Here is a 23,563-nt window from a genome sequence, read left to right as displayed (position 1 = left end):
AGAACAGATAACTAGAGATAAATATAGTGCAATGATAGTCCATTGTCCTAATACCAGCGCCTTTGACTTTGTCATCTTTGATAAATGCGACAAAATTCATGCCATTCAGGTAACCGTTCAAACCGCTGCGAAGAAATGTAACGACAGTGACTTTTTCAAGACTGAAAATATTCACTTTAAGTATTTACTAGCGCCTTATGAGGTCGACGTCAACGCTATTAAATTGAAATCAAAGTTATATGATGCGTATATGGCGTATGGTTTGCGAATTGTAAATGGAGCTAGTTTCCTAACTCAGAAAGAATCGAGTACTTTTTAATTTGGCGTCGAAGCCACTTAAAGATCCGTCTTGGCGTGGATTAATAAAACGGGTATTTCGTCTTCAACATGTTTTTATTGCCCATGTGGAAAAGAAGCATTGTCGCGGGAGGGGGACAAAACAGCAACAACACAAAAAAAAATTGAAATAAAATTCGTTTTATAGACCAAAGAAAAGCGGTGACAGCCATCAAGTGCAATAAATATTGCTTATTAAACATTAGTGCATCTCATATTTGAGTCCCAGGCCATTTGGGTTCAAACTTTCCTTACCAGAGCGAGTTTTAAACGAATTTCTATTGTTCTAGACGATTCTGTCCCCCTCATAAACAAGCCGTGACGTCATTATGAATAAGAGCAATTAAAAACAATAAGATAAAACGGTAAAAACGAACGATAAAATCCGACGTTTCGGAGTAGTCATGACTCCATTATCAAGGTAAAAGTTTAAAACATGCAAATAACAGTATTTAAGCGATGTGGCGCGAAAAATTAACATAATAGGTGCGAAGATTATACAAATACTTTCGCACGAATAGAGTCCGATTGCACGTTCAGGTTTGGCTTTAAAGTCCTTATATGAAGCATTTCGTACAATAAGCAGTCAAATTTGTTCCTGCACTTCTTAAGAACTTCGAAGCATTTCAGTAGGTCCTGAGGGATCGTCCCGTGTACGTTCTTGCAATGTTTGGCAATGGCTGAGGACTGTTGTTTATGTCCTTTTACACGATTGTGTAAATGTCCGCGTGTGTATCCTATATAACCTGCATCGCACAGGTCACATTGGTATTTATAAACAACACACTGTTCATTTACGATCGATAGCTTTGCTTCTTTCACATTCAGTTCTTGATCAATTTTTCGGCTGACAAATACGGGCTGGATGTTGGTGTTCACTTTTAGGCTCAGATCCTTGAGTTGTCCTTTCACAAAATTTGCTGAGGTTTGGTCTTTAAATGGTAGAACCACTCGAATTGTGTCATCCGTCTCTTTAGTTGGTAATAATGTTCGCTGCTGGTCACAAACCTTTGAGTCAACGAAATTTTTGGTGGCAGAGTCGATGAGGTGTTTGGGGTACTTTAAACGCGAGAATACTGTCTTCAATCGGTCACATTCGTCTGAGAAGTGTGACCAAGAAGAAGATAAACGATGTGCTCGACCCAGCATAGTTCGGAGTAAACCCTGTTTGTACCGATTGTCAACGTGACTTTGGTAATGTAAGAGGAGACTTGAATTCGTGGGTTTTACGTACACCTTTGTCTCTATTTGGGGCGATCGGTTCAGTAACTGGATGCCCAAAAAAGGGAGCATGCCATTGCATTCAGTTTCCATCGTAAATTTTACGGAAGAATGTGCCTTGTTAAGAGTGTCCAGGAAGTTAGATGCTGTTGCAATATTTGGCATGATAGTAAGTGTATCATCAACGTACCTTCGATAGAAGGAAGGAAGTTTACCCTCTCGCTCGAGGTTTTCTTCAGTTGAAGACATGAACACATTAGCTAGCAGGGGACCAAGGGGGGAACCCATGGCCACGCCATCCGTCTGTTCGTAAAGTGCTCCATTATACTGGAAGAGTTGTCCTTTTGTAGCTACACTGAGAAGGTCAACAAGGTCCGTTATGGTCAGGTTCAGGTCATAGGTTGAATTAAACCAGTCGTTGTCAAAAGCTCTGTTCGCGAGTATCTCAATTGTTTCATCCAAGGGTACGTTGGTAAAGAGGGAGGACACGTCATGTTAATTTTTCGCGCCACGTCGCTTAAATACTGTTATTTGCATGTTTTACACTTTTACCTTGATAATGGAGTCATGACTACTCCGAAACGTCGGATTTTATCGTTCGTTTTTACCGTCTTATCTTATTGTTTTTAATTGCTCTTATTCATAATGACGTCACGGCTTGTTTATGAGGGGGACAGAATCGTCTAGAACAATAGAAATTCGTTTAAAACTCGCTCTGGTAAGAAAAGTTTGAACCCAAATGGCCTGGGACTCAAATATGAGATGCACTAATGTTTAATAAGCAATATTTATTGCACTTGATGGCTGTCACCGCTTTTCTTTGGTCATTTTTACCGTTTTATCTCTTTTAATAAAAACAATAAACGAAATATTTATTGGACGCTAAAAAAATTGACAGTGAAATGAACAACTTTCTCAATTAAGCATTGTGATATAGCATTAGTAGCAAAGATTTTGTAGTTTCAAAAAAACATCCATCAGACTCCCGCCTCCACGGATGGATTTTTTTTCACACAGCCCTTTGGAAACAACTTTTACAGATTAGAGAGTTTCTCTAAATCTCACCCTGAATGGATAATTTGGGAGGGGAAGCCCTTGATCTTTTGAGTTCCTGTTTGTAATTTTCATAATAAAATCAAAATACAACATGTTTGTGATATACTTTTTTGACTTAATTGCAAAGCATAAAGAAACTGTTCTTTTTGTCAGCATTTTTGTAAATAAGTATTTCATTGAATTATTTGAATCCTTAGAATTCCACATAAATAGCATAGCATTACAATAAAAATGTATTTAATTGCATAAAAAATGTGGTTGATTTGTTACCCACGTAGGGGGGGGGGGGTAGTCAAATCCCTGTAGCCTTGATATCCGTCGATCCATGCCATATCAGGCGGTGTGCGCACTCTGATTGCGTTGCATCATGGTCGTAAAACGAAAAGCGAGTCATTTGCATCCTGTGGCGGTCGAGTGAACATCTCTGGTGGCAGTGAGATTGCGTGAATAAACGTGGATTGTAATGGGGATTCACTTTCTGTTGCCGTTCCTTCGAAAGTGTTATTCCTCCGTGACAAATTAGTTATTAGGAGGCAACTGAAGAGATTCAGAAAGAATCGAAACTGCAGTCTTTCCCAAGAATCTACTCATTTACCAGCAGTTGCACTCTCAACCGATGGCTGTGTGAATAATATCAAGTTCGCGAGTCATTTAACGGGGAATCGACCCTTGACGTGCAAATGCATTATGTTACAAAGGGACAGCGACCCTCTAATACACGAACTACTTTTCATGTCATACACTTAAAGGCATAAATACGGAATTCGCGAAAGGAGAAGCCTTACGCCTCCTAAGACCAAATTCGTCATGCTCAACGTTTAACAAAAACGTACAGAGTTTCAAGTATGCTTAAAGAATAAAGAATACCGAGAATAAGGTTTTGAGAAACATATCTTTAGAGTTATTTTATGCGGGAGAGACTATATATCTGAGAACGAAAAAGATAGCGCGCACAAATGAAAATGTCACCTTTGGTAACACAATCTCATCCGGCTGTGCCAAACCTCAAGAAGACCAAGAACATACAGATGGAGAAATGACACTTTAATAGTAATCTTTACTATCACATCGCAAACAAAAGTCATTAAATAATATCCTAATAACAGCTAAACTTTCAGGTTAGCAGATTTAAAAGCGCAAGCGAATGGCAGGACTCGCACAAGCCTATCAACACCTTTTAACCTTCGACAACCTTCTGATTTCCGGTTATCCGGCGTGTTGCCGTGTGCATTGTAGACTGTTATTTATGGGCAAGTGACTCCTTTCGTTGCTCTAATTCATCTTTCCTTCATTCAGTGATCAAGTAAGTATATTTTCCATACAACACTCGCCATTGGTGAATTTCGTTTTACCTAGGAAAGTAGATTTACAACACAATTGAGTATACGATAGTAACGCTGTGTGACGCAACAATAGGCCTGCTCTTAGCCATAATCGGTCTCAAACACTATCACTTAAAAAGCGAGAAACACATGTACCGTTTGAGAGCGTTTGGTCAGAGCCGTTGAAGTAGAATCAAAGCGGCCATCCAAATCTTTTAAAGGCTCCAAACTAAGACGTACATCAAACTTGACCTTCTCGAAAACCGGTCTCAAATTACTTACTGAAAAATAGTGACTGCGTTTGTCCTTGGGAACCGTAGAATACGGGACAAATACGTACAAAAAAATATTTTTGCAAATTCAAATAAATCAAATTACATTTATCTATAGTGAAAGGAAAAATGAACGGCCTAACTTTTACGGAATGTTCAGTCAAAATCTGCCGATTTTTGCTGCTTTCACCGCCATATTGAAAATGAAGCTACCACAATGCAACGCAATCGGAGTGCGCACACCGCCTGCATCTTACCGAATCGGCGTGACATTGTAAACTCTAGAAAACTATTCAGCAACTAAAATCGAAAATGGTTTTTCCATTCCAATAGATTATTCTCCCTATTGCCTCTGAAGAACCCACTTCGCAAACACACTAGTTTTGGAAAGAGTCTAGCAGCGTGGAGAAATTTAGCCGCGACTCAAATATTTCTCTTTCTGTTTCGCTCATCTAAATGCAACGCATTTTTTTGTTTGGATCACGTATCTCCAAACAAAAATAAAAAAAGGAAAAAGGATATCAGTGACACATTGCTTTCTTTTTTCTTTAAATGGATAAAGCCTGAAAATTTCCAATTCCGCATATCCAAGACTACTTGTGCAAGGGGATGCAAGTTATACAAGCGTGAAAGAATTTTATCATATTCCATCTTTGGCACTCTTCACCGCCACCGTTTCCATCTGTCACTTGCTCGTAAACCGACGTTCAGCTTCCCAAGAAGCTGTTATTAGGGAAGTATTTGACGTAGCTTGACTTATTTGGCTGTTTTTTTGTATTTTTTCCCAGCAAAAATTCAATTTAATCGAACCCTGTCAGAAATTAACGTATTTGTGTACATTATCGTTGAAAAGAAATGCTAGTTGCGTCTTTTACGACACCGTAAGTCCGCTCTGTACTTCGTAAAAGAACGAAAAACAAAGGAAATGTAGTTGGTAAACACACTTTTTGAACAGAAATGAAGTTCACTTAGAACTTAAACCCGAGAAAACTTCAAATATGTGACATTTATTGCCTAAAAAGTCATGTGCGAAGAAATACTAAATTCTGAATTTTTGGTCGTAATGGTGGCCGTTCAAAAAAAGTTGACCTTGAACTTTCTTCGGAGAAGAGTACGTTTCCTTGCGATAAATAAGGACATTTGCTGTCAGATGCGATTGTTAACCGTGCGATGTACGACTATTAAGTCTAAAAGCCGGTCAAACACGATTATTAAGGAGTTCGTACGCGGTTAATAGTCGTACTTACCACGATTATTAATCGTGATAGAAGACGCTTTCAGACTATTAATCGGAAGAGATGCCATTTGCGATTCATAGTCTTATTTAAAGGACTTTTAAGCCAAATAATCCTAAAATTTTCACTCCGGAAATTAATAAACACCTGTTCAAAAATATCCGTACTTGCATTAGAAATGATCTATGAAAGCAATGGTTCTCGAAATGCTCCGAACGCACACGCAAATCTTTTGGAAGAAATGTCCTTCCAATGGTATGAATCATGCACGTCAATAAATTTGGTATTTTAGCAGGGGATCCTGCTTGGTTTTTACCGGACTAGAGCACTCGAACGTTTCGCAATTAGCCATTTTGCTAGGGAAACCCTTGGATAACCCCAACTACGAAAGTACGGAGCACCCATTACACGGCATCAACCCAAAATGCCTTGCGCACCTAAAAAGATGGAGAACGCGGGTAGTTCGAACTTGCCGTGAAGGCCAGTTTTGAAGGTCGAAAAAAATTAACAAGGTTAGAGGTATGATAGAGAACAGTATGCATGTAGAATATGCATACTAACGTTGAGGCATGAAGTTTTATCTAACTAAAAAGGAGATTTAGACTATGGCACCTTAAAGGTGGCCTCATGGTTAGTGCGCTCGACTCTGGATCGAGTGGTCCGGGTTTGAACCCTGGCCGGGGTCATTGTGTTGTGTTCTTAGGCAAGACACTTTACTCTCACAGAGCTTCTCTTCACCCAGGTGTACAAATGGGTACCAGCGAATATGCTGGGGGTAACCCTGCGATGGACTAGCATCCTATCCAGGGGGAGTAGCAATACTCCTAGCTACTTCATGCTAAAGGAAACTGGAGTTAAACGCCAGCCCCATGGGCCACTTGGGCCTGTACAAAGGCTTTACTTTACCTTAAAGGGGGATTTGCAAATAACCTCTTAGAGTTTAACTGTTAAAGAGATACTTTAGACATTATAAAGACACATCACCTCCATTAAGCGTCTTCATAATTTTCTTGTATGATCCCATTTCTTCTGGGCCAACAAGAACGACACTCAGACCTTCCCTGCTTGCTCTAGCTGTCCGTCCACTGCGGTGAATGTAAAGCTGTTAACGAACACAGAGAAAGAATTAAGGAACGCAGGATCACATGAGATGGTTGCGCTAAAGTTAATACTTACATTGTGGTTACATCATTACACAACAGTTCATTATTAAATGAGATACAACTGAGGACGATAAACAATAACAAACTGATCCTTTCATATAAACTGCATTTGGAGAACAGAGTCAATTTTTTTTTTAATGCAATAAAATAAATTTAGAGGTTTCTGGTTGAGCTTCTTTTACAGTTGAGACTTGTAGCCCACACCTTGGTCAACGCGTGGTTGGTTGAAGCAGCGTGACTTCCGAAGCCTTTTGTCAGGGTAGAGTTTTGCGAAGAATGAAAGCACTGCCGCCAAAAAGCAATCGCTCCCGTTCCCGTCTGCCGCACAGGCTAACCACCGACACAAGCTAACCAACCTTACACACATACTTACACGTACTTACATCAAGGTCCTTCGGAACTTGATAGTGCATTACATGCTCAACAGCTGGTATGTCCAAACCTCTGGCGGCCACACCTGTAGCCAGAAGTAAGCCACTCGCACTTTGCTTAAATCTAACAGGCAAGAGAAAAATCAGCAAAACTTTCATTTGCTGGTGTAAGTCCTATCTAGCTTTAAATATTCTCTGAGGGAGGAGAGGGGCGGGTTTTAATCAGTCAAGGCGACCCAGTTATAGTCTATAAATAAAGGATATTCCATTGGTCGGTTAGTTTGTAAACTATACTCACTGTATGTTTTGTAGTTCTCCTTCGATTTCACTTGGTACACCTTCATGGATCATGTTCCTAGACAGTGCGGTGTACGTGTCGATGCATTTGGCTCAAACCAACAATAAAAAGTAATAAAAATTGTATCCTGGATCTTGAAGTGTTTCTCTTCCTTGTCAGCTCAACTATTACAAACCTTCTCTTAAATTACACATGACGGTTCTACGGTTCCTCTCTTGTTGGTGACATCGATAATTTTACATCTGTTCTTCTGCTGCCCAACTTTGTCCATCGGTGACATTAAAAATGTAAAATGCAAAGAGTATTACTCTTAACGGAAGAACACAAGCCGATCAACTTAATCATGTTTAACTAAGATGTTAGATAACAAAGACAAAAGCAAAACAACACAATACAAGCTTCGACACACTTCATAAAGCAGCAAATTTTCGGGTTTTAAATGATGGATTATTTAAATCATTTCATTCCTTAAGTAATAGCTGATAAAATACGTTGATACTATCTCTAGCTTCTATTACTCTGAGTCAAATATGCTGTGATTTACCAAAGCCTTCTTCACTTGTGATCTTCTTTTAATTTCCTTTCCTCTTAAACGACTTTGGAAGAGTTAAAGTTGCAGAGAATATAAACTTCTGTTGATGTCTTTGCTTTGCAATTCCCTCATCTTCATCATTATCACTGCGAAAAGGAAACATTAAAGTTAAACTTTGATAAAAAGAGAGTTATTTACCTCAGTTTACCGGTTAACAGTCATGAAAACCATTAATTTCAGAAAGAGAAGCCTGAAAGAAATTGAAGCTCCGATGGAAATTGAAGTCCATTGCTTCTTTCTTTGAATGAGCTCCAATATAGAAGATAATTCTTGAAAGTGGCCTTGCTCGACCATTCGGTCTGCCTCGTCAATCACAAGATATCTCTAGTGCTCCAAACGGCATGCTCTTAACCCTAAAATTAAACGCCGCCAGAAGATATCTCTAGAATCATCCATTTGATAGAAAGAGGCTACACTCCAATTTAACCGTTGGGTATACGAAAAAGAAAAAAAACGCCCGGCACTGATGTTTACAGAGCAGTAGAAAATGCTTACAGCTGTAATTATCATTTTTTACGGCGTTTTACGAACGGAAAAACTTACACGACATTCGAAATCCAAATTCATGCTGAAAACTACACAGGACAACCGATCTCATGGGAAACATACCTACATGTACAAGTGTGTGTTGACTGTTTCAGATCTGTAAAAGAAAGTGAATCAGTACAACTTATGATACATGAGGTACTTACCTCGGAAATCAAATCCCACAGTCTTCCCGGGGTGGCTACTATTATCTCAGGACGCTTGTTTAAAAGCCTCTGCTGTTTTTGAGGTGCCATTCCTCCAACCACAGCAACAATCTTGAAAAAAAAGAATTGTTTACTGATTCAAATGATTTTGAGGTACTTTGTTTGGTGGGTATTTCTCCGATAAAAGATAAAGTTGAAACAGGACTAGAAGAGGTGGCAAGGGAGTGGAGGGTAGGGGTTTAATGGTACATCATAGGGGCTGGGATTGTAATTCTCTGAACAAAAGGGTTTTTATATACTTTGCTGGTGAAGGGGCAAAGATAAAATAAATATTTCAGTCCAGAATATGGTACCAAAAAACAATAGAGTTAATGTTTGAGGGAATAACAATGTTTTCAGCACTAACTCATCATTATTTAAATTGCTTTAAAGCCTATTGTGGCTACAAATTCATGTTTCCCCCAAAAAATTAAAAAATGCTTTCCAAACAAGAGATAGTTTTGCATTCTGCTCCACTGAAAAGAGGAGTATTGAAGGCTCAGGAGACAAAATTGACTTGGGCCAATAAAAATAAAGAAATAATTGAGTTTCTAACAATGGGAAAACAGAAACTAACTGTGGAGGTGACTTCCAAATTGTCAATTTAAGTACATGATGTTACCTCTAAAGATGTATGTTTTGCAGCCTGTTTAAGATGATTCTTTATTTGTATAACCAATTCTCTGGTTGGTGTCATTATCAACGCCAGGAGTGGTTTCTTGAGCTTAAATATTCCATTACCAGTTTCTGTGGCTTCTGTAGCATTATTTTTGGTAGTATTTTCTGTAGTTTCACCTGCTTCTTGATTGGACTTGTGGCCAAGGATATGGGTGAGAATTGGAATCCCAAAGGCTAGTGTTTTACCTGAACCCTAGTAAATACATAAAATTTTTTAATTAATACCCTTAAATAATAACCTCCTCACAAACCAGCCATTCCTGGAAGCTAAACTTCTCCCAAGTGATTTTATCATAACTTCAACAGACAATTTCAAGGCATTATCCAACAAATGATATGAGAACTATGAAACTTACAACTTGAAGAGACTTATCTTGACAATCTTATTGTAATGCACATTTTTGTATAAATAATGTTCCATCAACCAACTATAGGAAGATATAGAATGCCTACATAAAGAAGGAAGAGCTATTACATTAGTTCTTAAGAGAGTAAAATTTAACCATCAGTCAGTCAGTCAGTCAGTCAGTCCTCTCTCTCAAGAGGTACATCATACACATACTTTCAGCTCAACAGCCCTCCTCAAGAGTGCTCTTACAAAAGTCATATTTATAATTATTCAACAATCACTTAGTACTTAGACATTAATTCAGGTCAAAGACCAGCTCTAAAGTAACAGAAACTGTTTGCTATAATGTGTGGGAAAGTCTTCTAACACATAAATGAGCAAGGTGTAGATCATAGTAGATACACGTACATGTTGAAAAATTATTTTTTTCCTCTCTCTCTCTCTCGCTTTCCAAAAAAAAAAAAAGGATTCTTCAAAATAGTTGTGAAACCAAGTACACAAACAATACACATAAAAAAGGAGACCTCCACCAATCTAACTGCTCTGATTCAACTCACTGTTTCTGCTGCACCAATGATGTCCCTGTGGTGGAATATTGCAGGTGGAAGGGAGAGAGTCTGTATAGGGGTTGGTGTAGTAAAACTTTGTTCACTGAGTCCTCTCTGAACTTCTTTGGGAACACCAAGGACTTCCCAAGCACTCATATCTACCATGGGCTCTAAAGTTTAGTTCAATCAAAATAAATGATTTAGCTATAAAATATGATTGCATCTTAAACTCAGTATTAGTGAGAAATATCATTTAATTACAGTTGAACCGAATGGGTAATTTGTACCCGTATAGATATGAAATATGTTTATAAAGGCTTTACAATCTAAACAAATTAATACTTTATTAATAAATAACAATACAGTAATAAAAAATTTATCAGTAAAATTGCATTATTTATTACACCCATTTTGAAATCACTGGTGGTCCCTGTAATGAGATTGGCTCTACTTGATGCGATTTACTCACAAATTGCACCATTTTTTGCCTTAAATTGCATCTTTTTTCCAGCTAATTAGGAGGCTACACTAAAGACAAAACAACCAATCAGATTTCAAGGCTTGTTTAAAGTAACCAATCAAATTGCAGGAAAATGAGAGACAAAGAGTATCACGTGACAAATTTTGCAACTTTTGTTTCCAAAACTCTTACTTTTTCCCCCCAAAAAATGGATGAATTTCATTTCAGACTGGCTCAGTACTGCATCAATAAAATATTTGAACTTACCAAGTCCTGTGATTTCAAAATGGATGTAATAAAGTGGTAATTGAACCTCGTGTCATGCAATTTTGGTCTGAAATCATACTTGTGATTTCAAACTCGCGCTGCATGCTCGTTTGAGTTTGAAATCACGCATATGATTTCAGCAGAAATTGCACTCCACTTAGTTCAATTACCATTATTTATAGAAAATCATATCTTTTCCAAGAAAACATTATCTACACAAAATGTGTTTGATTCTCTTCTTAATAATAAAATTCAAGGACAATCATTGGAGTAAAATAGTGCTTTGTTTTGTGCATTTCCCATCCATAATTCCTAAAATTAAATCTTACCTGGAAGATCTTCCACCAGTCTATTGTCAGTGACCATTTCTACTCTGTTTTGCTCTTCTGACTGGGCTTTACTTTGGGCCTTGTTTTTCTTTTTCCTCTTCTTTTTTCCCTTTGTCTGTTGGTCATTCTTTGTGCTTTTTTCAAGTTGTGTGGATGGTGTGGTAACTGTTTGTTCCAGATTATCCTGAAGATTTAAATCAAAAGACAATACTATGTAGCTTTTTTTTTTTTCCCCGTGAGCCAAACTTCTAGAGAAAACCAAAAAGAAGCTTCTATTCTTAGATATACAAAATTGTGCATGTATGGGTAAAGACTGACAAAATGCATGAGCCCTTGGGACAATGCAGTCTGCTGTCTTCAAAAAAATTAGGACAAACTGCTCTCAAAATGATTTCAATCAATTCCTGTATTTCCATGTAGTTCTTGTGGTGACTTGTGTTGTTGTTGTTGTTGTTGTTTTTTTTTTCTTTTTGTTTGTTTGTTTGTTTTCTCATTTAAGGTATGACTGGCAGTTATCTTAGTTTTGATTCTCATGTCCAATATACCCAATTTGACTCAGGAGACAAGTCATTCCATTTGGGTCACTGGTTGAGGATTATTATTAAGCGTCTTGAAAATCGACTTGTGGTAAGACATTTCCACCTTAAGATGCACGGTTTATTCAGATTTCCAGTATCACAAGATGACTTAACCACTTATTAACTTCTGGTGGGTCGATTTGTAAACAACTCAACCCAATTTGGATGTATTGGACAACCCTCAACATTAAATAATTAAAGATGAGTTATAACAAAAAATAAATAGACAAAAAAATTTAAAAAGATAATTTTTCCCAATTTCTCGTAAAATACAAGGGTAATTTCACCACGTGCTTGAAGTGAATCTTACATTTGTATATTCTAAATTTAACCATGCGGTATGTTTTAAAGGACTTACAGCAATTCACCTCCTGCAGCGGCCGTTCTTTTATTTTTGCTAGCTCTTCTGGATGATAATCTTCCATGACTTCAAGGGACACAAATCCATCCATTTCGCCCTCTAAGAACGAAGGATCGTCCAATTCTACTGGTTCCCATTTTCGCTTCTTCCCTTTCGAATTCTTCTCTACCATTATGGAGCAATGAGCAAAGAGCTTTAATTGAGAAACTGAATGCAAACGCTCTTTCAAAATAACAAACAACCGTTTTGGTTTATCCTTAGAGAATTAATAAAAACAATCTCACGTCGTCCGCCATTATGGATTACCCGCCAGAGAAGGACTGGATAAGAAATTGTACTGCGCGCATATTCAAACGGGAGTCATGCGCTGCTTTATTACAACATGGCTTTTCTCTCTTCGCCGAGTTAGCTGAAACCTTTGTAAAGCGCGAATGAAAAGACTAACATGGCGAAAGAACACCGTACATTCAAAGGGGAGTGCATTTTTATTGATTGCTTAAACGAAAACTCGTTTCTTATCAAGAAAGGCTTTGTCCCAAACATGAAGGTAAGTGAACACGCGCCAAACATCAGATCGGAAGCTCAACTCCAGCTGAGTAGCGTGCGCGTCAAAATACACGTCTAAAGATGTCATACTTGAGAATGTTGATAATAAGCTATGGTCATCGAAGTAAATCCCCTTACACCTGCCATATCCGTCAAAGTAATTTCCTTCTTTGAAATAAGTTTTGTCACAAGGAAAATTGTTTCTGGGACAACTAGATTTTGTTCTCCCCCTCCTCCCCACCTTTTCTGCCCACGTTATGATAAAATCCCCGCCCCCCTCCCCCCCGTCCCCCCTCCACGTCTCTCATGTCAGAACTGTTTTCTTTTTTTTCTTTTTTTTTTTTTTTTAATCAGTCAATTAGCGAACTACAGTCAAGCCTGTTTTAGGTGACACCGTATTAAGCACTCGCACTGTATTAGACACCATATTCCCCTGGATGCGTGCTTAATACAGGGTTGACTGAACTGGACAAATAAATTTTGTCCTCACTTCATCCATCAAACCCAGATTATATCCATTATTGTCCCCATCTCCCCTAATTTCTCTCCTTTTCCCCTAGTTGCAGACTGTGGTGTTTTGCTGGAAATTGTTGATGCAAGAATGTCCTAATTAGTACTGGATTAGGATGTTCTCAATAATTAGTACCATGAACAAATTTTTACATACTGTTTCAGATACAAGACTTGAGGTGTACATTGCAGCTATTCAACTCTGAATTTCAAACTATTTTTTTCTCTTTTTTTTCTTTAAAAATTGAAGGTATCTTAGATATATAAATGAGTTGCTTGAAAAGCAAGTGTTTGATGAGCTGAAGCACTGGGCTGGAACTCAAGGTACAGTACTCTAAACATTTGAAATATAATACTGTTGTATTTGCTGCATTTTTCTTATTCCTTTAATACAGTTAAATTAAATTGCTCTCCAGGTATTGGTGGTTTCCTTACTGGTGTAAAGCAGATTGCAAATGTTGCAGCTTTGCCTGGAATTGTTGGTTTAAAAATGATCATAACTTTTTCTCGTTGAAATTACAACTCAGTTTAACTCAAACTTGTTCAATCCCAGGCCCAGTAGTTCAAAGGCTGATAAGTGCTAACCCAGGGTTAAATTTCAATCAGGGTGTGTTTAATCCTTGGCTTAAAAGCCTTTTTAGAATAATTTACTATAATTTTTTTAGGGCATCCAATCATCAAATTGCAGACTAAAGGAATTGTACATACTGAAGTTCATTTGAAAGCTTTTAGATATGAAATCAGATTTCACACTGACCATTAGCTATCTTAACTCAGCTTTTAACAAACCGGGCACCCTGTACTCTTGGGAAGCAAAGAAAGTATAAAGTGGAGATGACAGAAGAGTTTCTTGTTATACAGTTTGTGTTTCCATAGTATTTTTACACAAAGATTTCACTTAAAGTGGTGCCAAATAGAGCATCCAGTTATCCAGTTAGATCTAGGTATCCCATTATTTTAGAATGTGGGTTTATTGAACTTTCTCTGTGGTAAAAGTTTTATTTCCTTCTTAATAAATTTAGGAAATTCTGAAATAGTATGCGTAGAATACTAATATCCTAATATCCTTCTCAGGGAAAATGCACATATTTTTTCCAGGCTAATGAAGTCTTGAAAAAAGTACTTTCAGATACAATATCATCCATCTCTAGATGAATTTGTCATCTCTGAAAGAATTTGTCATCTCATCAATCAGACTTTATGAATGACAATATACCCCCAGCCAGAGAAAATTTTGATCACTTCCCTTTTGTTGAAATAACAATAACAAAGAAGGCTATGTATCTCCATTTCTATTCTGAAATGTTGATTCGTATTTTTTTGCTTGGCCCTCAGAGATCAGTTGGACTACCAGATGTTCATTCTGGCTGTGGATTTGCTATTGCTATTGGTAAGTTACAATTGACAATTTTGTGATAAATAAGGCAACATTTTATTCTGAATATGTTTGTGGATTGTAGTTGTTTGAAGTGGGGTGTCATGTGAAAAAAATTTTTCTCAATAAGTTATTTGTCAACAATGTAGTTTCCTCGTTATAACTCAAAGTAAGTGCCCTTTGATGAAGCTTATAGTTTCTTTTCAAACTGGTAATGTGCTTAAAATGACTTTGGTTGGTCATGGTGATGAATTCACTTTCTGAATGCAGTATAATCATTTGTCTCACCATTAATTTACTTTGGATGTGGATCGTGACTTTTTGACTGCATATTGTGTCTTCTTTGCATTATAAGGTCAGTAGATATGCTTGACCTTATGAAACTCTCTGTTTGGCTGTGATTGGCTGGAATCCCACACAGGCTTTGATTGGCACACTCTGACCAAATGTTCCTTTGGAGTACACTGTTGCAGAGTTATTATGTTTTTGTGTTTCTTGTGGTCAGCATCCATGTTTCTGGGATGTCCACCTTTAGTTAATGTCCAATTTATGTTGTAACAGGCAAAGTCTTATGTGGATGGCCTCTTATACCCTGCATGTATTATAATAATAGGATCACAATCAATGTACTCTACTTCAGTCCAGAGCAGGTGGTTTCCAGGTGTCTTCTGAAACTGCAGAGGCCTTTGTCTTAGCATGTCATTTCTCTATATGCTATATAACTTGTTTAACCTTACTTGCATAGGTTTCCCTGTTCTGCTGATGTAAACTTTGCCTTACTCTCAGGGAATCTTTTCAACCAGGGGCTCTTGTTTTAAAGATGCTGTGCCATGGATGGGGAGTGTCCTGTTACTATTTGTAACATCAGTGAAGTGAATGGAATGCTTTCAGTTCTTCAAATGCTGTAGCAAGCAAGATTGTGAATGTGTTATATACAGAGCGTTCCCAGATCCTTCGCTGGTAGGATGATAAGGTTATTGATTGCTCCTATAACTTAACTATAAATATTGTTATTTATTCTTTTTATTTATTTATTTTTACTTTTCGCAGTGGGGAGGAGGGGGGTTTGGCTGGGTGGCTTTTCTAATTTTGTAATTTGAGTTTATATGCTTACTTTGCAGTTCCACCCCGTTTTAGTAATGAGTTTAGAAATCTCACCATTGCATCCTAAAGCTCCATTCCTTTGATGCACTGTGATCTGTGTGATCTTGGACCACAAATCCTAATCCATATCCTCCCAAAGGAACACACCATTTAACTCCACATTTACAAAAAAGTGTTATTTGAGAGGTGATCCACAAGTATCAGTCAGCTGGACCAAGGATGGAGTGCTACTTAGTAAAAACAACAGCCTGGTTATTAGACAAGTGACATTTAAAGATAAGGGCAATTATGAATGAATCTGATGCATGCCAGAGGTAAACTCTATATTGTAGTTTATGTCAGTCATCAAACTTGTAACTTAACGAAGCATTTGTTTGGAAGTTTAAGCCAAATTTAAAGAGACCTATTTTTTTCTCTCTTTTCATCCATATCATTTAAAAATGTCAATGACCAAGGAACTAAGGAGTCATGATCTTATGATTCATTTTCATAAGTGTTAAAGGTAGTTCATCAACTTGGATATGAGTGTATCATTACCTAAATATTAATGATTGAAGTTGGAAAGAGATTACAAAGGAACATTCATATAACTTGTTTCAAATTATCAACATTAGTACTCTTTTTTCTAGAAAAGGGTTCCTGATCGCATACGGTTGATTCTGACTCACAGACAACCAGATTGTAAATGAAGATAAATCCGTGACCAAAAAAATAATTGAAAACACCTCCTGTTGTTAAGAAATTGCAAATCCTGTGGTCCACTCTAACATTTTTCTCTGTGAACTTATGTTAAAATGCACAATTTGGATATGTCAAATGACAGATTTCCTTTTTTTTTTTCATTACAGAATGCAAATGTTTTATATTGTTTGATCATCATTGCTTAATAACTTTTTGAATTCAATATATACTGTTAAAAAAATTAAACTGATAGTAATTGAACATTTATGTTTCTAACAGTACACTCAACAACCAAAAAAACATTATTGGAACTAACAGCCAAACAATATCTTTTTATGCTGAACTGGAAAACCTCTGGAAAAATTGACTTTGGTGAAAAATAGACTTGAAAATCGCGTTTTTTGTTTTGATTTTGTTGATTTTTCAAGGAACTGAGGGACATGATAGACTAGAGCTGGAGCAAAACAAAATAGATTTTTCGTCAGGGTTTAATAAGTTCTTTTATAATTACTGTTAGGATTGGAAATCATTGAAATTATCACCACAACAGAGAAATGGATCTTACCATGTATGTATGGAGTCACATCCTAAAAGGAAAAATTTGGAGAAAAATATATAATGGTGAGTACCTTGTTTTCAATTTAGTGGTTTCAGTGTTATTATATCACAGATTAATTTAAGGACTTCACTTTTTCAAAGCATGGTCAAGGAAAAGACCTGGATTAATCACATTGATTTAGTTTGATTGGCGTGATTGAGTTCAATAATAAAATTATTGAACTCACTGAAAATTTCCAGTTCAATTATGTTTGATTGAACAGCAATCTAACAATTGGATTCCACTGAGTTTGATTGATTTTTGGCTGGGTTTTGTTCAATTGTCCATGCCAGGAAAAGATCAATGTTTAATTATATTGCCAAGAATTTCAACTCTACGTTTTTATTTTATCTCAATAAAAGCAATACTTGCAAAGAACACAGTTACCTCATTATGGTGTACCTCTCAAAAGAATCTTGCCCATTTCCTTGTATGGTCCTTGAACTGTTCTGGTGTTTTGTAGCTTTCTTGGCCTGGTTCTGGGTCCACTGCTTCCACCAGATCACTGAAACCCTATTTTATCAACAAAGAGAGCAAGTATGTAGATGAGTATATTTTAATATAATTTATTGTAGTCATGCCCCTTAGATATTGACTAAAATTTAACTCTATGATCCGAGTGACCAAATAAACACAAGAAAATGTTTACCTTCCATAATTTCTTCACTTCTCTATGTGTCCTTCTTTGATGACTTGTCCCCTCAAAGATTGGTTTATGATCCAGTTTGTGTAGGATTGCTCGGAGGTCTTTTCCTGAGATAATACATTGTTGTTATTATTATTATGTTCGTTGTTATCAGTATTAGTTATTGCTTGCCATTGCACTGTGATATGTAAAGTAATGCAAAATAAAGCCTTTTTTAGCCTGTGGTAAATTAGAATGAAGTATTAATTTTTTTTTAGAATAGCCATAGAGGTCTTTGTTTTTTTTTTTGTTTTTCATTCTCGTGATATACACCTAACTTTAAGTCTGAGATTCCAACTATGATTTTTTATTTTTAATTGAATCTTTGTGATTTCTACAGTGGTCAGATTTTATTCACTATAGTCATGCCTGGCTTTGGTAGTTAGGTACATGTAGTTCAAATAAGTTACATTTGTTTTCACTGACCTCTGGTATTGAATACAAGGCATTGATCCCATTTTGCCTGTTCCTCTCCTGTTTCAGAACACTGATTGGCGGAAGAATCTCTCTTTCCTCGTCTGGTAAGGCCATCCTAAACTCATGGTATGCCTCGTTTGAAATCAAGCCTTCGTCTTTCGCAACAAGTACATGCTGCGTCGTCCGACAATTGGAGTTTTCTCTCTCGTCACCAGCACCGTGTCCAAGTGGAATTACAACTTCACGTCCTTGTACAGTGAACTTAATCTGAAGAAGAAGACAGGGGTTTCCCTTTAAAATTTGTTTTCATATGAACATAGCTAGATAGATAGATTGATCGCCAAATAGATGTATGATTTTTTTTCGCGACTTTGCTGTTGGTCAATGTCTCAGTTCTATTTTTCACGAAGAAGTAAAATTGTTACTTACCTTGATGGGCTCAAACTCCTCCAGTCCTTCCACCGATTGAGCCACTAGTTGCCTGACTCGTCTTTTCTTATTATTTCTGGCTGCCGGTGTTAATTGCCAGAAGTCCTTTTCGGTGTTGTAGAAAACATTTTCAGTCTCTGCAATTCTCTGCTTTAGCAGCATTCCTTCAGCATTTGCTAGTTGAAGCTGAGCTACGACTTCATTCAGCCGAGTTGCAATGGAGTTGTGCTAAATTCTCAAATTGTGGTTCTCTTCCCGAAGACGCCTTATTTCGGCCTCATAAACCTCTGCAAGAGATGGCTGTGTCTGTGCTAGTTTTTGTTGAAAATGAGTTAGAAAACTCCCACCTCTGACGGACTTAGGCCTAGTTCAAACGTCGATCTTTACATGTACCGAACCTAACGTTTCTATTAAGTACATGTAAAGATCGACGTTTGAATCAATTAGGATCGGCAGATTTGTATAGACGTTTGAATCAACTGCCGCTCTTAATTATTCGAGTCGACCCCAATTGCAATTAGGTTCGGTACATGTAAAGATCGACGTTTGAACTAGGCCTTAACCTTAAATTTCGACAACATTACTTAGCGAGTATCAGTCCTCATTACACCCGGACGTTTTTCTACTTAGTATCATTTTGTGTCTTGTTTTCATTCATGGATAACTTAAACAAAGCCATTGCTTTTAATAGAATGCCGATCGCTTTTTTGTGATCTTCATCAAATGAAACAGAAAAAAAAGAAACAAAAACCCACCCACACATAAGATCGACCTTAAGTCTGAAAAATACTTGAAGAGCGGGTTTATTTTTATAACCAACCTTCATAATCTTGAGAACGTATCAAAGCAATTAGAGAGGCGAGCGCGAACTGAGATCGCTTGAAACTTGTCAATGGCTCGTTTTTATCAGGGAGGTGAGAAAATAACCATTTATTGCTTGTATTAGAGGAATTGATCGATATCAAGGAATATTGCTGCGTTTTTTGCGCTAGGTGCTTATGCCATCAAATTTAAGAATTTGTTCATGCTTAGCGTGCGAATATCGAGTTATGGATGCACGGGGAAGTTTAGAGGGCAAGAAAAATGCGTAAGAGTAGCTCGAGGCGCAGCCGAAAGCAACTCTAGCTTTTTGAGTGCTCTCCAAACTTCTTAAGTGGATCCATAACTCGATATACGCACAGCTAAAAGCATGAGCAAATTCTTTTATAACAGAGCGACAACAAGGATCTGCGCGAAGAAGCCAAATTTGCTGCAGCTGGTCTTCCGACAAATTTGCGAAACGTGCAACTTGCGAGTTTTTTTCGGCTTTGTCTTGCTTGTTGGATCAGGACCTAAAAGGTCAATGCCGACAGAAAAATTGGGCAGTTCTTCCCTGGTTTCTTCCATATTTCAAAGAGAAGGAAAACTACACTGCAACTTAACAGGACGGAGACTGAAGCCGGGTAAAAAAAAAAATGCTCACATCATCTTATTTACGCGCGGCTGTGCGTAAATAAAGACTTTATTCATAGCGGCTCAACAGGACTTGTATAGGGAAAGCACGCGCGCTATGTTATTAAACTAATTCGCTCGCGGTTTAAATACTTTGTAAGCATTTGCGTTGTCATTAGATGGTTTCTTTTTGGGTTTCCTTTCAAAATTATTTATTGTCGAAACCAATGTGTCGACATCGATGGGAATAAATGCGAGTAACGTGCATCCCATTAATATGTTCCGACATGTATTCGAGAACAAGCCGTAACGTAATAAAGATCGTCGGTGGAAAATGTCGTTTGAGATTAGGAGGGTGAAAAGACAATAGCAGGTAATTTAGTGTTGACAACTGGGTTGAAAACGTAAATTAGCCACCGTAAAGGTTAAAAAAGCTGACGTTTCGAGCCGAAGGGCTAACGCTCGAAACGTCAGCTTTTTCACCCTTTACGGTGGCTAATTTACGTTTTCAACCCGGTTGTTAACACTAAATTACCTGCTATACTCTCCCACCGACGCAGCACCACAGTTTCTTTAGAAACTTACCCCTTTATTCATTTGAAAAGACGATAGACTTCTTATCTTGTCTCGCAAATCTTGCCGTCTGGAAAATCAGATGCACTGTTCACGGTACATAAAACCTTCAGAGGCGTTCAGTTATTCATCTCTCAAAGAATTCAAATTCATCTCGGTTTTTGTTCTTTGTACTTTTTTTCCAGAGGATGAAAAACTTTGTCGCAACAAACGCAAACCAAGACCCTGTTCTAAAGCCGCGGCTACACGAGCGATTTTTTGCCTGCAATGGTGATGCGATTTTTTCTTAACATTGTCACGTCGCCGGTCGCGGCTAAACGGGTGACAAAGTTTGTGATTTTGTCACGAAAAGTTCAACTCATCGAATTTCTCGCGACTTTTTTCAGCGATATAGTGGCTGTCGCCATCCCAGCACTTGCACGAGGGTGGTTACACGGGTAGTTTGCACCGCGCGCTGGCGACGCGACAAATTTAGAGAAAATCGCATCACCATTGCAAGTAAATAATCGCTCATGCAGCCGCGGCTTAACATTGTGAGATCTGGAACCGGGCTACCTGTCAATTTAATTCAAACAAGCTTCATTCGTGACCATTCACACTGATTCAAATTTTATTTGGTTTCATCACTCTTTGTTTTCATCTCTCTCTCTGAAGTAAGAGGGACTTAGAGTCTGACCTTCCTACGTTACAAAATGAATTTTGCTGTCCTCTTATTGACTCGCTTCAAATTGAAGTCGTGAACATTCAAAGAAAGTAGTTATTGGATTCTGAAATTCATCCTTGTGCAAAATACTCGTCGTCTTCTTCCTTTTTTGTTATTTATTTACTTTTTTATTATTTGTGTCATCACAGAACGAGGTTTATATCTGGCGACTCTCCACTTTGTTTGGGAATAATTTTTTTCAACCGAAGGAAAACGTTGAGAAAGGTATTATTATCATATTATTTGTTTTCTTCCGGTATCCTTTAGATCATTAAAACGTTTCATTTGAGGCTTATTAGTTGTTTAACTCAGTTGTTGAATTGTTGATGAAAGCTGTGTATAATAAATTTTCGTTGAAGATCATCATCCGTCTTATTTCAATTCAGCCAATTGAATTTACCATGATGCACTTTGGTTAATTACATTGTAGGTTTTTTAGCTCATTCATGCTGAAAGCAATGATTGAGGTATCTTGGTGATGTTGACGGAAGTTGTCGACCGTGGACGGGAGTTGTATTCCATGGACAGAAGTTGCATTGTAGACCGCGAACGGAAGTAGTCTCGCGTGCTACCCCTCCCCACTCAGTAAAAGTCAAAAAAATTAATTTCGATGAAGCTCAGAAACTCACGTGGAAAAAAAATAAGATGTTTGTATGGTTTAAAAACAATGATAACTCAAATCACATTTCTGAACTTCTAAAAATGCAACTTGGATCGAAAAGCCAAAATGTTCACACCTAAGGGACCCTTAGCGGGTTCATTTCAAAACACGCCGTTATCACGCAGAAGAGCATTAGCATCAGAGACAGTCATATTGGCAAGCCACGCATTTGCGTTCGTCTTCATCTGGAATAAAAGTTATCATTACTCTATCATTGTGCTTGTCCTCGGGAGCTTTTCAACATACAGTAAACACATTAATCATAGCGGCCAAGATGGTCTAAATATTTTCTTTCGAGCTCCATTATTTCGGTCCGGACTTGAGGCTCGCTTAGACAAAAACAGCAATACCAATCCAGTCAGTACAAAATGCAGACTGCAGACAGCGGACCGGGTACAAAATGCAGACTAGGTATAAAATGTAGACTGCAGACTGGTTACCAAATGCAGACTGAGAATTTATACTGTTTTTCGTTTGATACGTGATAACATATCGTATTAAAACTTACCGAGCGTCACGCAATCGCTTTTCCGCGATCATCTTTTACGATCATTCGCAATATTGGGGAAAATTCCTTAACCGTTTCTTGATCACAGACGTTCTGAAAATAATTTCAAGCCTTCCTAGAGTCTTCTCACTTTGCGCGCGAGTTAGTTGGTGTGACGTCGGCACAGAATTTACCAACTTAATAAAAGTGGATGTAGATGTAAATCAGATGTCACTATCGAATATTTAACACGCGCAATATTCGAGAAACAATTGACAGCTTTGCACGTGGTCCATACGTTTCATCTATTTAACCGATATGTATTCACTTTGTTGACAAAAATGCGGGCTGGGACCAAAATTTTTCCCTCGAATTGATATATTTTCAACGTTTAGAGGTGTTCGCGCACAGATTTACACATATGTGCCTTATATTGTTGTTGGCTTACATGAGGAACCGGCGAATTTTTATAGGGAAAAGCGAAGCGTTGCTTTCGTGACTGGCCTTTTGATTACTTTTCTGATGTTTTTATCTCTCATCTGTTTGGAGATTACGCAAATATTGATATGTGAAAATCAGACTATATGGGGGCTTGAAATTCTATTAAGAACGATTGTGGCCGCTTTGTTAAATACCAAATGCAGCGACCGCTTTATTAAAAACAAAAGATATCAAGAAACGAGCAAGGAATATTTCACAATAGTGCAAATGATCATGAAAGATGAGGGTAATAAATATTTTGCTGCTTGAGCAACATTTGATGCCTGGTCATGCCCACCCGGCCCACCCTCCGCCCCACAAACACACACATGCACCAACAAAAAGGACACTGTCTGCCTAATGACCTCTGCCCATCCCACCTCCAGCCCACATAACCTTATTTCCAATTCCCATCACGTAAAATGAACAAGTTTTCTTATCACACAACTGCCCAAAAAGAAAAGGAAAATTTATTCCATAAGTCTTGTTATTTTACATAAACTGAATTCAAATGTACCTACATTTAACAAGTCCAAGATATCAATACAAACTTAAGCCATAACATGAATGAGCTGGCTCCAAGAGCCCTTTGATTAATTATATTTGCTGTCGGTCGCTGAAAATAGCTAAACACTTCTCAGTTGCTAATAGTTTTAATTTGCGCATAAAAAAAACAATGGAGATCTTAGGATTCAGCGGTGTCACTAAAACATAGT

At 37.6% G+C, this 23,563-nt stretch overlaps 1 protein-coding gene and 1 long non-coding RNA gene across 11 annotated transcripts; one reads left to right on the top strand and one right to left on the bottom strand.

The window, feature by feature from the left end:
• Positions 1-526: 526 nt before the first annotated feature.
• LOC149045306 (uncharacterized) lies at positions 527-8,671 on the bottom strand. Of its 7 annotated transcripts, none has more exons than XM_089208104.1 (6): positions 8,559-8,671; positions 7,819-7,952; positions 7,275-7,535; positions 6,810-7,100; positions 3,583-6,544; positions 527-3,103 (listed from the first exon to the last, which is right to left on the bottom strand). In XM_089208104.1, exon 6 carries the CDS (start codon positions 1,843-1,845, stop codon positions 832-834), a length of 1,014 nt encoding a protein of 337 aa, XP_089064230.1. In that variant the 5' UTR covers positions 1,846-3,103; positions 3,583-6,544; positions 6,810-7,100; positions 7,275-7,535; positions 7,819-7,952; positions 8,559-8,671; the 3' UTR covers positions 527-831. The 7 variants fall into 7 exon arrangements, with proteins under 7 accessions (XP_089064230.1, XP_089064233.1, XP_089064228.1 ...); XM_089208107.1 differs by having other exon boundaries at positions 7,450-7,535; XM_089208102.1 differs by having other exon boundaries at positions 7,275-7,952.
• Positions 8,672-13,529: 4,858 nt separating this feature from the next.
• On the top strand, positions 13,530-18,517 carry LOC149045305 (uncharacterized). 4 transcript variants are annotated; one of them, XR_016187179.1, is made up of 5 exons: positions 14,414-14,613; positions 15,385-15,571; positions 15,720-17,004; positions 17,344-17,518; positions 18,150-18,517. It is a non-coding gene; the product is annotated as an uncharacterized LOC149045305 (long non-coding RNA). The 4 variants fall into 4 exon arrangements; XR_016187176.1 differs by having other exon boundaries at positions 13,530-14,613; positions 15,385-17,004; positions 17,445-17,518; XR_016187177.1 differs by having other exon boundaries at positions 13,530-14,613; positions 15,385-17,004.
• Positions 18,518-23,563: the final 5,046 nt, after the last annotated feature.

Source organism: Pocillopora damicornis, chromosome 5, assembly GCF_964200805.1.
Source record: "Pocillopora damicornis chromosome 5, jaPocDami1.2, whole genome shotgun sequence".
In the NCBI taxonomy this organism is placed as follows: Eukaryota; Metazoa; Cnidaria; class Anthozoa; order Scleractinia; family Pocilloporidae; genus Pocillopora; species Pocillopora damicornis.
Note: the sequence above shows the minus strand (reverse complement) of the source record. Positions and strands in the feature narration are given on the sequence as shown.